This window comes from Corapipo altera, unplaced genomic scaffold, assembly GCF_003945725.1.
Source record: "Corapipo altera isolate COAL_440 unplaced genomic scaffold, ASM394572v1 1, whole genome shotgun sequence".
Lineage (NCBI taxonomy): Eukaryota > Metazoa > Chordata > Aves > Passeriformes > Pipridae > Corapipo > Corapipo altera.
Window position 1 is genome coordinate 16429012 of NW_020884873.1, and position 17397 is coordinate 16446408.

The 17397-nt window shown below is 55.9% G+C and overlaps 1 protein-coding gene across 1 annotated transcript; it reads right to left on the minus strand.

The window, feature by feature from the left end:
* Positions 1 to 6109: 6109 nt before the first annotated feature.
* Positions 6110 to 16653, minus strand: NPTXR (neuronal pentraxin receptor). Its single transcript, XM_027654730.1, is given in 6 exon segments — positions 6110 to 7821; positions 8217 to 8396; positions 8697 to 8941; positions 9077 to 9299; positions 15903 to 16253; positions 16255 to 16653. Coding segments are annotated over 6 exon segments (1422 nt in total). The 5' UTR covers positions 16453 to 16653; the 3' UTR covers positions 6110 to 7596.
* Between the last annotated feature and the right edge of the window lie 744 nt (positions 16654 to 17397).

A 17397-nucleotide genomic window follows, 5' to 3' on the forward strand; every position in this document is an offset into this window, starting at 1 on the left:
CCGGCGCGCCTGATTGGCGGCCCGCGCTGGCGGGCGCCGCGCGGGGCCTTGGGGCGCAGAGGCTCCGGGGTGCCCACGAGGCGCCTGAGCGGAGTCCCCACCTCAGCACCCGGTATCCGGCAACTTAGTATTGTTCTGCCTAAAAACCCCTTTGGGGCCCAGTTCTACTTTTTTTTTTTTTTTTAAACAACAAGGATAAATGTAAGAACGAGCGATTTGGGGCAGTTCATGGGTTTTGTTTTGTTTTTTTTTTTTTTTAATCACAGAATCAATTAGGTTGGAAAAGACCTCTGAGATCATCAAATCCAACCCGTGACCAACTCACCATGTCACCTATACCATGGCACTCAGTGCTGCATTCAGTCTTTCCTTAAACACCTCCAGGGATGGTGACTCCACCACCTCTCTGGGCAGCCCATTCCAATGTCTAATCAGCCTTTCTGTGAAGGATTTCTTCCCAGTGTCCACACTGAACCTCCCCTGGCTGTGTCCTCTTGTCCTGTCCCTAGTTGCCTGGGAGAAGAGACCACCTCCACCTGACTACAACCTGCTTTCAGGTGGTTGTACAGAGTGATAAAGTCACCATGAGCCTCCTTCTCTCTAGGCTAAACAGCCCCAGCTCACTCAGTCACTCCTCATAAGACTTGTGCTCCAGACCCTTCATCAGCTTTGTTTCTCTTTTTTGGACCCGCTCCAGAACCTTCCAGAACTGAGGGGCCCAGATCTGGACACAGTTCTCATTGTGTGGGAGAGGCAACCACCCACGTTTGCATGTCAGTATGACTGTACAGAAGGAGAAAGTGGTGCTGCAAGGACGGATAATGAGTTTTTAAACAGCTCCTATAACAGTAGCCCCCCTCCTGCCCTCTGTGGCCTTTGAGCTTGTAATGTCTCTTTGCTTTCACGTTTTCCTTGGCTCTTGGCTTGCTGGGAAACCTCTGTTGCCCCTCAACCCTGCTAGCCAAACACCGGTTGCCTCTAAGCCAGGGCTTGAACAGTTTCCTGGGGGTCTAGCGTTGAATTAATCTGAAATTAATACAGGTGGAGAAGCAGCAAGCTTCAGGGTAATATCGAGGGGAAAGACTTCTATGAAAAGCCTCAGATGCTGGATGTGACGCCTGGGCTTCCATCAGTGCCCATCCTTGTCTCACAGAGTGGCTCGTGGACCTGATCTTTCACGTGGTCCTTCTGGCTGGTGTTGTTTGAAATGTCCTCACTGCTGGCTGTCTGCTGAAAGAATTGCTTTCTGACTGTCTGAGAAGGAAAAGAGCGGGGAGGAACAAGCTGGGCACTCTTCTGCCCCTGCCAGCTCATGAGTCTTGTTCTCACACCGTAGTATCGAACTATGCCCTATGGCCTTGTTGTCTCTTTTGCTCGTGAAGCAGTGAATCCAACCTCCTGCTTGTCCTTTACCTGACAGACCAGTGCTGGAGGCAGCAGAGATGCCTTTGGGCTTGGAAAGACAACACTGCAGTGATCATTCATCTTTCCCTTTGCCGTTGCTGCAGGCGGTGACAGAAATGAAGCTCTGCCTCCTGTGCCCCTCATTCTCCTACCGCTCCTGCCCCCTGGGCTGATTCCTTCCCCTTCCTCCTTTCGGCAAGCATCGGCCTCTTGCAACAAGGCAGGCACAGAGCTAAAATTGTCAAGAGGCAGATAAAAGCTGGGAGATCATAATTTTTTCTTTTCAGACGAGATAATTAGGAGTAGAATCTCTGCGAGGAAGTAGATCTTTCCGTCATCATTACTTTGTCTCCAGGCAGCTACTCTAATCTCTCCAGGGACACGGCTCTTTCAAGCATCGTATTCTTGCTGTGTTTTAATGCTTTAATCCCTGCATAGTTCACCCACTTTTACTACCAAGCAGCAAGTCAGTGAGAGCTGGTGTGTTTGTGTGCCTATGCCCCTATGTGTGGGGCAGGAGGGCAGCATGCGTGCCTGCGCAGTTCCGGGTTCAACTAAATGTGCTTTGGTTCTGATCAATATGACCCCAGGGAGTGTTTCCCTCAGGGAATGCTGGGACTGGTTGTGATGATTGTTCAGCAGCAGCTCCTAGGGGAGAAGCTAAGGGAAAATGGCCAACCCCAGAACTCAAAGATAGGAACAGTGTGGGTTTTGTGATTGTGGTGGGTGATAACGGTCAGGCTGCAAGGCAGAGATGCCTCCTGAGGAAGGAGAGCATCCTGCTGGCTTGTCTCCATCTACTGTGGCTTAGCAAAATGTGAGCAGTTGGGTTCGTTTCTGCACCCTCAAGTGCAGGCTGCCTCTATACAACACTGCAAGCCAGTCAGAGTCTTATTGGGCCAACACAGGTAACAGGTACTGGTCTTTAGTTTCCATACCAAGCAACCAGGTGCCCTACTGTAGATGAAAGCAAGTCCAGAGCAAGGGTCCAATTCACCCCTCTGGATCTGTAAGGAGCTGGAATCATTGCTGTGCTCTGGCTGGTCCTTCCTTATTCACCACTAATCACAGATGGTAACTCTTTCAGCCCTTTTTACTTCACTGTGGCTGCTGAAAGCATTTAACATTAAAACAAAGTGCCATTTGCCTTCTGACATGAGGGTGCATTGTACTCCTTAGCTGAGCACAGAAATGCAAGCACCAACTGCAAAATACACACATATATATAACATATATATTGCCTCATGCTTTCTTTTAGCCATCTTTATTGACCAGACAGCAGGCTGACTCTTCATCAGGTGAAAGCACCTCTTTTCTCCTTTTCTTTCTTCTCTTTCCTCTCTTTATTTCTTTTCTTTCTTTTTTTTCCTTTCTTTTCTTTCTCTCCTTTCTTTGCTTACCTGCTTCAGGCCATGTTTTGGGACTTCCCCAACATCCCCATGGGCACAGGCCCTGCTGTGCCCTGTCTCCTCTCTGTGATAAAGCAGGGGGCTGGTGATTGCTGTCCAGCCTGTCAGACACAGCCCAGGGACTGGGCACTGCTCCACTCTGCCTTGGGTGGTATCAGAGGGCCCAGGCTGGGGACTTGGGACACAGTGAGGTTCTCCCTGCAGCTGTCCCGGGGTGGTATAGATGCAGCTCTCTGGAGGTAGGAGGAGCACTCAGGAGGCCCTGTGGAGATGCTGAAGCCACATTTCACTGGCATCAGAGCCCCACCATGTTGTGTTGAGCTGAGGGAAAGCAGAGATGGGGATGCTGATGATCAGGAATTGGAGGCAGACAAAAGCAGCTCAACCCTCTGCTCTGAAGGATGTGGCAACCTGCTCTGGGACAGCTGGATCCCTTGGTCTGCTGGGAAATGCAGTACCTCTCATATGATCCCACAGCTACTACCTCTAGTAAAGACAGCTACTGCTAGTAAGGTCTGTTGCCTCAGCACTAACAGCCGTGCGGGGGCTGTTCCTGTGCCAGATGCTCTGGAATCATGGCACATTCCCTATGCAAGTGCTGCACGAGTCTTAATGAGCCTTCCTGGCTCTGGGAGGGAGCAGAGGAGGCTCCCAGCAGGACAGAGAAGCGCAAGGATGCAATTAAGGCAGCGCCCCATCGCTAGGGTAGAGCGGGTAATGGGGACTTTGGAAGTGACCTCCCAGGGACAAGCATGGGCTGGCTTGACCTCATTTGAGGGACCAGGATGTTGACATACTGCAGGGAGTTGTGACATGCAAACTCAAAGCTCAGGTTGTAGGTGCTGGGGAGCACAGGAGCTTCCCAAAGCCCACTTCAACGCAGGGAGGTCCCAGGACTGTCCATATCCCTGGGAAGGCAGAGCCTGCATGGCCAGTGGTGCCCTCTGGAAATATGGGCAGGGGCTGGAGGGGTTCAGGGATTTCAGCACTTTAGTAAATAGTCACCAGACCTGAAGGTTTCCCATTGCCATGTTTGATTTGGTCTTCTTTGCTGCTGGATAAAACCTTTGGGGGATGTGTGGGGGGTATGTTTGAGTCTGGCTAAGCCCTTGGCTTGCAGAAAGCCCTGCAGCTGTGAGTCCTGCAGATTAGGAAGGGAAATGGCAGCTCCTTTCCACTCCTCGAAGCATGTTAACAGCCCCTGGGCAGGGAGATAGAGGAGGGCACACAGGTGGTATCCATCGCACCAACCTGTCTCCCACACCATCTCCTCTTGTGAGAGCTCCTGCTGAACTGCTACAGCCCAACGGTGCCCCTGCCTCTGCATTGCCCACCTCTTGAGTCCCTTCTGCCCCCCCATTCTGGATATCCAGACACAACACAGCAACCCAGCTGAAGCACCTACCACAACCACAAAACCCTCTTCACACCGTTTTTAAAAATTCCCTTCTATACCCAGCCTCCCAAGGGTGATATTGTTGTTCCTCATCTCTTCTGAGTGCAACGCACTGTTTTCAAGCCAGCTGCCCTTAGAGAGATGTGGGGCTTCTCCTGAGTGCTCCTGGTTAATTTTGAAGCAAGCAATATGTGTAAGTCATTGTAATTACTCCTTCCAGCCAGCAACGCCATTGATTTGTCATCTCCTCTACCTTTTAAGCCCTGTTGCAGGTTTGCTGCTCTTGCAAGGCTCAGCTTACTGAAAAGAAATGGTCTCAGTCTTGCTCTCCTCTTCCTGAGATGGGTGAGAAGCAGACGTTGCTTCCTGCAGAGAGCCAGGGCAGGATGGAAATCAAATATTTATTCCTGCTCTTGATTTTGTGTTTCCCAACCAGTTTCTAATCTCTCCAAAACGCCTTTGTTTCCTGAAGAGCCTTATGCAGAGGCATTTGCTGGAAGCTTTTAAAAGGTCTGGGAAAATTCTATCAAGTTTTCCCGCGTGCCCCCTGGTCTGCCCAACTGGCTGTGAACCTCTGTGGGAGAGGTCTCCCTGCAGAAGCTGTGCTACCGGCCTCCCCCATTTCTCCTGTTCCAGAAGTGACAGATCCACACGTCTCAGGTACATGGCTGGGGCTGGGATCATGCCAGCGCCACTTGGCAGGGACAAAGAGGGCAGCACAGAAGGCCCTGCTCAAGTATCTCCTGGTGCCCCTTTTTTTTCTGCTTTTCTGGAGAGCGTTTACACGCAGTTTCAGCATAGGCTGGGTTTCTGGGCTGCGGAGGAGACAAGATTTATGCCAATAGCCTACATCAGCGGCCAGGCTGTTTCCATCCCTATTCATCCTCGTGCATCTCTCCTGCCTTGGCCAGCAGCCCCAAGAGCCCTCTCTCAGGGCTTCTGCAGTTTTAATAGGAGAGTTTTCCAGACCAGTCCTCTCATTTCACCCCCTCCTAAGTTTGTGAATCCAACAATGTTTCTTGACATTTTCTCCTCTAAAAAGTGTTCCCCTTCCTAATTATGCTGCTGTTATTTGGGAGCCCAAACAGATACCTGTCACCTGTGGAACCCCCTCCTCTTAGTGATGTGGGGTGAGCCTCCAGCTCAGTGAAGCCCTTGAGCCTATGCTCCAGCTGAAGTACATACTTTTTCTTCAAAACAAACCCTCAACTTTGTGGAGATGTGGTGAAGGTGAGAGCACCAGACTTTGTTTTATGGCATTAAATACCCTCCAGAAGTGGGAGCTGGTGGGGTTGGTTCTGGCTCAGGGCCTTAGGGAAAACTGAGCCTTCTGGCTTTGTGCTTTTTTTCCCAAAATACAGGTGAGATTGTGCTTTTCCTAGGAGGGGCAGGGCCTACTGAAGGGCAAAAGCACCATTCAGACCTGGTCACGAGCTGCTCTACAATAAGAGCTCCAAGGGCCGTGCCTGAACCATCTTGTGCCTAGCTAGGTCAGAAACTCATTACTAGTACTTAATTAGATTTATACTTGACATGAGCTCCTTGACACCACGTTCTGACCTAGAGGCCATGATTTCTCACTGCTTTCTGCTTCCTGTTGTTGGGATGGGGGTTCCTCCTCTGTGGAGAGGTGCTTCCCCCAAACCTCCTCCCGCACCAGCAGCAGCCTGTACCCCATGCTGCTCTGCAGTGTGGTAGATGAGAAGTACCCAAACTGTGACACCACCTCCCTGCCCCTCTGGAGCAATGATACCAGACCCTTGCAATGATATTTCTGTAATGCCAGCAATGGGCCCAGCTGTCTCCCTTCAGGGATGCAACCCTAAGCATCCCAGGGAAGGACACCTTGGCTTGGGCTGGTCAGTCCCCTCCGTCCCCGCAGCGACCTCGCACCCCGTGGGAGGCTCGAACAGAAAACATCACGTTTATTGTTCACGATCAGCTTTACAAAAGAAATGTCCCACCACAGGTGCGCGTCAGGGGCCCCTGTCACGAACGTGCATTAGAGAAAGCGCGCAAGCGAGCGAGGAAGAGGGGCAGCTCGTCAGGGTGCACAAAGGTCACAGTGTTCCCACTTGGCACAAAGGCTGCACCCCATCCCTGCCACGTCCTCCCCAGCAGGCTGAGCCACCCCAGCGCTGGCAGAGACCCTGCGTGGGGGGAATGCTGGGTGGCAGGGCTGTCCCTCCTGCCAGCTTCGCCTCCCCCAGGGGTGGGGGCGGCTGTCGCCCAAAGCACAAAGTGGGACTTGGGGTAGGGGGGAGCACTGGAAGCTGGACACTGCATTGAGCAACCATGAGAGCCCTGAAATAACCCTCCCACCCCACCCCAGACACACACACACGTGCACATACACACACACACATATCGGAATGTTGGTGACCACGCGGCATGGAAACAGTATTCTCAGGCACTCCACAGGGGAAACACCAGCCCACCGCATCACCCTCCCAGTTCCAAGGCCAGTGGCAGCCCTGTTCCTGGCCAGGAGCAGCTAAAGGAGGGGGCTTGGGTGGAAACAAGGGCAGCAACCTGATCCGGTAACCAAAAGACTGGGGGATGGGTGGCAGGGCTCCTCTGACCACCACCATCCTCCATCTCCTTTTTCCTTGCTTTCACTCCCTTTGATGGCAGTGCTGCACTCCTTCCCCCTCGGCCAGCGCTGGAGGACATGCTTTGCCCCATTTACCCCATTCCCTTGGTGGCCGACCAACCACCCAAGTGGAAGAGAGTGGGGAGTGCTCTTTTCCAACTGCCTCAAAAGCCTGGCTCCCCTTGGGCAGCCCTGCCCGAACAGACAGCAGAGGCAGGGGAAGGGGTGCAGAATGGTGAGTACTGCCCCACTGGCTCCCTGCCATTCTCCCTCGGCTTCCCTGGGGTGATGCTTGAAAAACCAGGGCAGCAGAAGAGGGGATGGGACTGGAGGGGAGATCCTAGAATGCAGGCTCGTAAAACCAGACAGTGGGGTTGCTAGAAATAAATAAGGAAAGGGGATATATTCAGGGGGTGCCTGCACCCTGGCATCCCACTGTGGCTGGACTGCACTTGGGATAGACAGAGTTCTCCTTCCCATTCCCTGTTGGGGCTGGCAAGGTGAGGACCCTCGCTGTACCAGGGACACCTGCAGGTACAGCAAGGTCCACTCGAAACAGAAGCAGGGCAAGATGAGACCCAGGAGCAGGCTTGTGCCAGGGGTGGGGACAAGCCACACCACCGGCACAGGGGCAACAGGGAGGCTTGCAGGGTCCCCTCTCCCTCCTGGGACACCAGTGCAGGGGCTCAAGCATCACCCTGACAAGGCTTACTGATCTGGGAGGGGAGAAAGGGGCTCCCTGCTTTGGGGCTGCCACTGGGTTCCTCGGTGCTGGGGAGAGGGCTCGGTGCCACTCATGCCTTCCTCCCTTCCTCACACGCAGCAAAGCCTGCCTTGCTGGCACCTCCAAAGACCTCCACCGCCTGGTCGTCCCACTGAATCACATTCCCTTGAAGGTGAGAGGTGCAGTTGGCCAAGCCCAGGATCTCCACTGGTGCCAGCATGTGGTCCCACACGCTGAACTGCGCCAGCTCCCCCACGAAAGCCTGTGTGGCATCGAAGCGGCCCCCCAGAGTGTCCTGGGAAAGAGCAGGAGAGGTGATCGGACAGGGATGAGCAGAAGAGGAGGAACATGCACCCAGTGGGCAAAAAGGGCAAGGGGGAGAGGGAAAAGTTTGGGGAGAAGAAGAGCTTGATGGCAAGGAGGGGAGGGGATGGATGTGTGGAGGAGATGAAAGAAGATAAGACAGGGAGCAAGTGGAGGCCAGAGGAATAGGGAGAGGGAAGAGGAGATAATGAGTGCACGTGGCCAGGCTGGAGGTCAGATGAGCAGGCAGGAGAGCCAACATGCCATGCTGAGCACTCATGCCCACACCACCCTCTGCCTTTGCCCCATTTGGGGGCTTTTTCCCCCAGCCAGCTTCCCACCAGAGCAATGCTAACTGGCAGTTCTCGGTGTCGAGCTGGTACATACCTGCTCCTGGCCCAGGATGATGACGCCCTGGGGCTTGATGGCGTGCCAGGAGGCTAGGTTCTCGCCGGTGCCCCGCTGTTCACCATCCTGGTATGCCGACCACTTGCCGTCCCGGGTGGTCCACGCCACGCAGATGTGGTGCCAGGCCTTGTCCTTCAGGCTCAGCGGCAGCTGGGCAACCTTCCGGGAAAGAGCAAGAGCCCAGGGCTCAGTGGGACTGCTGGGGGACCCCGGTGTCTCCCCAGCCCCTCGCAAAGCAAGTGGCACACTCCCATGGTGGTGACAACCCAAAATCTACAGACATCCCACTGTGCTGCTTCTGCCTCTCAAAACCCACCTCAGTGAGCCATCCTCCCCACCCTCCTCCCTCTCCCCATAAGCCTGGGCCCCTTCCTCCCAGCTCCCCCATACCAGTGTGGGTTGAAACAGGGAAGATGAGGGCAGGGACTTTTCTCCTGCCCCTCCTGCAACTGAGCTGACCTTGTCATTGATGAGCAGCTCCAGGGGGTTAGTGCCCCACTCCAACAGCACAATCTCATTGGCTTGGCTTGGGACAGAGTAGGAGAAAGGGGTACCGAGCCCTGCCAGGGCCTTGGACTTCAGCCACATGCAGATGGTGAAGGCGTAGAGCTCCGGCAGGCTCTTCTTCATGCGGGCATACATGTAGTTGTTCTGCACCGGGATGGTCACCTTGAAGGCATCAGGAGGGCTGTAACCCAGCGGTCCTACGTGCCAAGGATGGGGAGGAGAGAGAAGGGTCAGCATCTGTGGAGGGTGACCTGTGCTAGGGTTCTCCTGGTGATACACCTTGGGCTAGGGACCCCCTTGCCCCACCTCCATCCCCATCGAACAGGACTCACCGTGCTCCAGCTCCGTCACCCGGTTCTGGAGGGAGTTCAGCTCCTTCTCGATGTTGTGCTGCTGCTGGCTGCGGTCGGTGCTTGCGGCCTGGCGCTCCTTCTGCAGGGTCAGGATCTTGGAGAGGAGCTGTTCCTCCAGCTGCTCCATCTTGGTGTGGAGGGCATCGCGAGCAAGTGCCGGGGCAGTGGGTGCTGAGCCATTGGTGCGGGCTGGCAGCTCCTGCTGCACTCAGCGGCAGCCATGGCAGAGGGGAAAGGAGGGAGAAAAGAGAAAATTTGGGGAGGTGTCACTGTAAGAGGTTAAATAAGGACATGCCCAGCCCGCGGCACTACAGGGAGTGCTGAGATGACAGTCCCATATCCGCACTGGGGTCTCCTCCAAGAGCCTCCAGCTGATTTTGTACCTCCCCTCTCAGAGCCCCCATTGAGATCATTACTGCAAAATGAAGCTTAGCTGCTCTTAATGACTTTCTGCTGCTTCAGAAACAGAGCAAGGATGGGATGTTTGGGTCATCCCTTGGCTCTGCTCCTGCAGGCAGCCTCTCACGATGAGGGAACGATGTGGGAAGGACCTTGGAACTTCCACCCCTGCTGCTCGTGAGGCTGCTTACCTATGTCCGGCACATTAACATCACTTAATGGGGCTGTAATCCTCTTAGCTCAGCTCAGCCGGCATGCGGGGGTGTGTGCACGTGCCCCAGGTTGGGCAGGTAGCTCTCTGTAAGCCAGCCTCTCCCAGGCCTTGCGGATGCCATGGAGAAGTGGGACCAGCGGTGAGGCTGTTGTGTGTGTCTGTTCTCAAGACGTGACCCATCACCTGGGCACATCAAGCGTGTCTTGTCTCATCGGGGTTAACACCCAGACCAAAACTCTTCCCGTGGCAATTCTAACATGGCACCTGGTGAATATGCTCCCAGCTGCTGCTACACTCTGCAAAGACCCCAGATTCTACCTTACCAGAAGACTCTGTCCCAGCTGGAAGAAAATCAGGCTGGAAGGGAGAAGGTGACCCTTTGCCATGTTTGTGGGGTTTCTCTGTAAATAGGAGCCCTCTCCTTTCCCCATGTCCTTGGGACATTAGTCTCTCTGCCACGGGTTCAGAAGGATGGTGACCCCCTTCTCTGTGTTTCCAGACCTTCCCAAAGGTGCTGGAGCTGCCTTGGGTGCTCCAGCACCCAGAGTTCTGCACAGCTTCTTCAGCCCTGGATATTCATGTGGCTTACACTGGTGGGACATGGGGGGATGCCATTCCTGTTGGTATGAACAGCCTCCCCATGGCCTCAGAGCTGGCCTGGAGGAGGTCAGCATGCTCAGCCGTGGTTATGGCTTCTAGTTTTTTCTTCTTCCCTACATCCTGCTTTTCCAAACTGGACAGGACCTGATAATCATGCACACAAAGCTGAAGGGGGGAAGCCTGCCCATTTCACCCCCAATCTTTGCTATCCATCATGAACAACTGAGACGAGAGGGAGGCTGGAGGAAAGCCAGGTTTGTCTGGGCAGGATGCAGCCTTGGTGGATGGGAACTGCAGGGGGAGGAAAAGCAAGAGCATGGTGTTGGTGTGAGCACAAATGTACCGGCACTGAGCTGCAATGTACTCAGGCTACAAATAAAAGGGAGGCTGTGATGTCCCAGGGTCTGCAAGAGGTGCCAGCAGGGTCTGTTGGGGCAAACCCACAGGTTCTGTGAGGAAAACCAATCCGGAGAAGCAAATCCCAGCATGGGAAGAGAGGTTGTGCAGGGGACATCTGTCAGCCCTGACCAAATGCCAGCTCTCGCTGCTGGCTTGCTCCAGCAGCACTACGGATGCTCTTGCAGAGAGCAGAACCTCTCTGGGAAGGGAAAGGTGCCTGGCAAAGGGCATCCTACCTTTGGTCCCTGTAAAACAGGGAGGGATTAGCCAATGGGGAAGGGGCTTTAGGTCTTTTGCCTTTTTTTTTTTTTGGAGAAGACTTGGGGACCTGCTGGTGAGGCAGGATGAAAGGCAGGGGAGGGCTGGCAGGAGGGAAGGAAAGGTGAGTGGAATGGTTAATTCTCATCCTCCTGGCAGGGACAGTTCCCACTGGTGGATGCCTGCATTTGTACCCAAGCAGAGCTGGCTGGGTTGGCACAGGTGGGATGGGGTTGCCTTTGCCTCTGTGTCCACATCGCATGGGCTGCAAGAGCTTTCCTCATCCTTTCAGGCTGCCCAGCTACAGCGGAGGCTGGCACGCTCCTGTCTGCTGCACGCTTTGGTTGCTCGAGCTGAAGGTTTGGAGCCTACGCCCCTGCTTCATGCACGGCTCCATCTGTTAATGACGAAAAAAGAAAAGGCTGGGAGCTTTTGTCACTCTCACTAGCCCCCAGTAGCCTGCCCTACATTATTCAGTAGTGACTGAGTGCTTTTTTTACCTCCCTCTTCCTCCTGCTTTTCTCCCTGCTGCTATTTTCTTCCCTCTGTAACTTTTCTCCCTGTGGCCTTTTCACTTATTTGGCTTTGGAGCATCTCCTCTTGATGCTCCCCTCTGTGCACACACATGCTATCTCTCCCTTCTTGCTCAATTTCTTCCCTTTTCCCTGAGTTTTTCCCCTTTCGGCTCTCTCTCCAGATCTTGCTGGCCACACCAGCCTGGCAGCCAGTGCATGGACAGACAGATCCACACAGGCAACTGAACCATTGCTAACCCCCTATTCCTTCTGGAAAGGAATGTAGCCAGTAGCCTCATCCGGCAGAGTTTCAGGGCCATCCCAGTGGACACCATCCCCATCCCCACAGCCAGACCATGGCTGGACAGGAGACTGGACCATTCCACCCCATGCAGCTGAGATGTACCGGGTGATCCCCTTGGTGCAAAGGTGGGCTGCATCCCCTAAACCATCCTCCTCGTCTCCGAGCTGCCGCTCAAGCATCTTTCTCCCAAACCAAATTATTTGTAAAATTATTAATGGTAGATGTGCAGCTGTTATTTACCAGTAGCCTTGGGGTGGACGAGAGAGGGGGAGCGCCTTCTCCCTGGCTGTTCGTCAGGCACCCGGCTCCCCATCTGCTGCTGCACAGGCAGCAGGGGAGTGGGCAGCGGGTGCGGGGGAGGCTCGTTTGATGCTTTTTGGCCACTAGAACGGGCAAAAAAGATTGAAAGATGCCAGGTAATATTAATCACTTTAAATGTCAGCGGCTGCTGGGGGCTGGGGAGGGGGAGGTGGGGTTAGGGGTCTGCGGCAGCCAGGTTGGCGTATGCTCGCTGAGGTTGTAGCCCTCAGTCGGCAAATGCACTTTGATTTACATAAGGAGATCAGAGCCTCATTTACTAATGCACCGGCAAATCTGCTGCTCCCCCTCGGCCGCCAGCACACAAGTGTCCACCTTAGCTGCTGGGACAGGGCAGGCAGGACCACTGGATGATGCCTCAGCACATCCCAGGGATCATGATGGTCACCTGCGGGCGTGCACACAGCAGCCCCATTCTGTTCCTTGGACCCAGGGATTCTTCCAGGCTGCACAAAACTCCTCTGTGCCTGCCGCCCTGGGATGCTCACTGCTGCAGGATGGCACACTTGCTGCACCACTCTTTATTGGACCCAAGCAAATCCTTGGGGTTCATTAAAGCCCAAGAAGGAGTGCATGGGGTAGAAGACAAGCAGGGATGCATCAGCCTCTCCTTCCTCCTAACAAGGGAAGAGCTCACCACTGATCCTGCTCCCCTTAAACCTTGCTCAGGGCCTGGGACTATCAGAATGTGGGGATTTCCATCCCCACACTGCTGGAGATGGAGACAGAAGGAAGGCAGCTAGATCACTACCATTCCCATTCTCATAGCCAAGGGTTTCCTGCCAGCAGCCAGGTCACCAGCCACACCGGCACAGACACATGCTGGCTGAGGAGCAAACAGGCTGTTACAGTTCTGCCAGGTCCTCCACAGAGCCCACCAGTCTGTCTCCTCTCCTGCTCCATCTCCTGCAAGGGATGATGGGAACAAAAGGAGCACCTGCATCTCGGCACAGCCTGGAAAGCCAAGGTGATTCCCTCCGTGCTCTGTTTCCATTTGCAGCAATAACTAGAAGCATGGAAAAGGACCATCTGGGCCCCCTGGCTCTGTATTCCAAGATGCACTCAAGCATACAGACATGAGCATGTGCTGAGAGAAGGAGGGGACCCTCAAAACCAAGACAAAAAAAGCCTAACAAGGCTGCTGTGCATGAGGAAAGGACAATGGATACCTTGTAGTGGGTTGGGAAGAGGTGAGGGAAGAAGTCCCCATGTCAATGTAGTGATGATGCAAGCCCATCCCTGCTGAAACAGCAGGGGACAAAGAGCAAGACTGTGGGGTCCCTCCCTGAATCCTCCCCTGGGAAGTCCTGCTGCCATGCTGACAAAAGTAAGAAACAAACGTCTTAATAGGTTTTTCAGTGCATGAATAAATCTTGTTATGCCCTACAGACAGGGCTGAGAGTGCCTGGATTAGAACAGCAATCTTCTACCTGCCCCCTCCGCTCAGTACCAACTCCAAAGCCTCCAGCAGTAATCCCTGCTGGCAATCCTACCTGGAGATGCCTTGGGATGCAGCCTTCCCAAGGCAGCACATGGCATTTTGTGTCATCCCTCTCCTGAGATTAGGCCACCACAGACTTTGCAGCATTTCCTCTCCTCCCCAATGGGTTTCACAGAGCCTCCAGCACACTGGGAGCCATCCTGGGACTGTCCCCATCCAGGTCACCTTTTGGGGTGATCACTACCATGATCCAAGATAGCTGTGGGGGCTGGGGGTGCCTCCCATGTCATGGGGTACCCCAGGAAGGCTCCCAGGGCTGACAGCTGCAGCCATGTGGGACAGAGGCGTGCAGGTACCCCATCATGAAGTTTTAGGTGCCTGCTCCTGGGGCAGGGGGAGGCAATCCAGGGAGGGAAGGCACAGGCAACCATCACTGGATGGCTGAGGTGTGACCCCAGGGCTTGGCCGGCTGGGCTGTGGCCATCCCTCCCAGGGGTGTGATTCACACAGGTGGCACGTTATACCAGGCAGGAGCCAGGGCAGCCAAGGTCCAGCCCACTTGTGACACGCTGCCCTAGTTCCTCATCCAGCAGGGCTCACTGAGCTGCAGGGTGCTGTGTCTCCCCTGCAAAGTATGCTTGGGGCCCTCAGGCTCCTGGCAGCACAAAAACAGAACATTTTTGGCCACATGCCACTTGGCTTCTTCATCAGTATGTGCATGAACCTCGTCCCAGCATTGCTTCAGGTTCCCTGGGAGAGAAGAGCCTGCTCTGACCCTTGTGAGCATCACCCTCCTCCACCCCAAACCTCCCGCCATCATCAGAAAACCCAGGACAGGGACCAAGGCAGCTCAGAGATGATGCTTCCCCTTGGAGAAGGGGGAGAGGATGGCTGGAGAACAGCTAAAGGTCTGATGGTTCCCAAGATACAAACTGATGTGCTGGGTACCATTCCACCATGCATCACCTGGTCCTCAAAAACACACAGGTATATGTGTGCAGAGACTTATTTTCTCCCCTTTGTTTCTGGGTAAGCACAGCAGCAGCACTATCCCACTCTTGGGAAATCATTTTTTTGGGGTTGCAGGGAGGTTTTTGTGGTGGCTCTGTCACTCCCTTTGGCTGCATTTGGCTCTGGGCAACAGGCTCAGACAGGCTGCACATTCCCCTCTCCCTGCACATGCCTGGCGCACCTCTGTGTTTCCTCCTGTGCCTGTGTGTGAGTTACCCTGGCAGCTCACAGGTGCTTCCTCTAGTCTCCAGCTCTTTTCCATCTTGCATGCATGTGTTTACTTGTCTTTCGCTGTCTTTCTATCCCTGTTCATATCTCCATCCATTACAATAACACTCTCTCCCAGCCTCATTTTCCAGCCTGTGACCTCAGTGGCTCAGAATTTCCCCACCCATTGCCTGCTGCCACTGTGGCTATAGTGAGAGGGGCAGAAACCCAAAGCTGAGGAGAGGGACTCCATGGGATGCTGCCCCACTCCCAGCTCCGCACTCCACGGAGGAGTGGAGAGGGCAACAGGGAACTGAACAGGAAGATGAGAAGGTTGAGGACTCACAGGAGGCTTCTTGCAGGTGGCTCTGATACCCAGTAGAGTTCAGGGGTCTGCTGAGCCCAAATAAATCAACACTCACATGCACTCCATGATGTGCCCCATCACAGATGTCACGGTAGAGCCTTTAGTGCCACTGGCTTGTGGATGGGCCAGGGCTGAGCCTGCTGGGCACACGTGTCACAGCCACTACAGAGTGGGGATCAGGGGTCTGCATCCTAAATGCCAACAGCCAAACACCGCAGGGATGGGCACAGCAAGTGACTGCAGCTGCACCCTTCTCTCTCCAGCTCCCATGGACTATACGGGGAAGAGGTGCTGGGCTCTGCACTGCACTCCACTTTGTGAGCAGTCCCATTCATAACTGCGATGGCATCAGATGGGATTTACCTTTGGCCAAAGGGCAGGGTCTGGCCCTGAGCTGCCAACCTGCTCTGGAGGAGTCCTTGGCAGGTGCTATGGGGCAAGCAAGGTGCCCTACCTGGGTGCAGACAGGGGGAAAGCAGAGCAGCCCTGGCCCCTTGGGACTACCCTGCACGGAGGGAAGAGACGCGGGCTGAGGGCGAGCCCCTTGCTCCTGAGCAGAAACCTCAGGGAAGAGCAGGGCACAGACAACCTTCCTGAAGCCTCGTGAGGGGGATGAGCTGGTTCGGGGTGTGTGTGGCTGCATGCCTGCGGAATGGCACATGTGGGAGCATCGCCCCAGGAGCATCATCCCCTGGGAGCATCCCTCCCAAATCCCCAGGAGCGTCTTCCCCTGGGACCGTCCCTCCCAACACCGCGAGAGCATCCCTCGCACCTCTATCCGGTCGATGCGGTCCTGGAGGGTGCGGACAGCCTCCTCCAGCTCCCGCACGGCGGGCGGCTCGTCAGGGGGGTGGCCCATGGTGCCGGGGCGCGGGGCGGCGCGGAGCCCGGCGGCGGCGGGGGGGCTCCGCAGGCCGCCCTCGCAGCGGCTGAGCTTGCCGGTGAGCTCCCGGATGGTCTCCTGGTCCATGCGGATTCGCTCCTTCTGCTCCAGCGCCGTGCGGCGCAGCTGGGCCGCCGCGCTCCGCAGCGCCAGCAGCTCCTCGGGGCCGGCGGCGGGGCCGGTGCCGGTGGCGGGGCACTCGGTGCTCAGCGGGGTGCAGACGAAGCGGCTGAAGAGCGGCGGCCCCCCCCGGCAGGCGCGGCCCGGCGCTGGCCAGAGCCTCGGCGGGGCCGTGCAGCGCTCCCAGCCCCTTGTCGGCGGCGGGCAGGAGGGCGGCGGCGGCCGAGTCATTGTCAGCGGCGGCGGCGGCGGGCGCGGCGGTGCCGGCCGGGTGGACGCTGGCGATGATGCAGATGATGGCCCCCAGGAAAGCCAGCATGCCCGCCGCCAGCAGCACCGCCAGAAACTTCAGGGTGGCAGCGGCGTGGGGGGCCCGAGCCCGCGGACGGCGAGAAAAACAAAGCGGGCGGGGATGGAGAGGGGGAAGGACGGACGGAGGGGTGGACAGATGGACGGGCAGCCCGGAGGAAGCCGGCGGCGAAGGACGGTACCGGCAGCAGCACCGGCGCCGGGGCCCCGCCGCGCCGCGCCGCGCTTATATGTGCCGGGCGGCGCCGCCCGCACCGCACCGCACCGCCCCCGCCGCCGCCCCCGCCCCGGCCGTGCCCCTCTCAGCGACCCCCCTTGCCCCCGAGCATCCCTCGCCGGGATGCAAGGGCGAGGGTCCAGGCGGGGGGAGGCGAGCGGGCAACGAGCCCCGGAGACGGGGAGAGGAGGAGGGACACCCCGGGGGCACCTGGGGACGGGGCCAGCCCTGGCTCGGGCTTACTGAAATCAGCCTGGCGAGAGGATGCTCCTCTGGGACAGCCCAAGGGAGGATTTTCCCCTGCGAGATGCCTAGGCTGAAAATAAAGGGCCCCTCGATACTCCGAGGGTTAGTGCCTCGTAATCAGGCATTCCCTGGGAGGGTCTTTCGGGCCTTTCCCTGCTTGCCTTTCTCTTAAAAATTAAACCAGCAACTTTCCAGCTCTTGGAAATGCCTCTCTGGGAGGGCACAGAGCAGTTGTCTTGCCCTCCCACCTCAAACAGGACTGTTGCAGAGAGCCTCACCCTCTGTCATGGGATTCCTCACCCTCCAACCTGCACACTTGTGCTATCCATTTGGGAAATAAATGCCCATGTTTAATCTTCCCCCACCATTGCTCTGTTCTAAACCACTCATAAAGGAGATACTTCAGATAACCACTTTCTTCTTGCTCAGACACCACACTTGCCCATGAGACACAAGCTGTGCCATGCCCTCTCCTGTTCCCCAGGCACATCG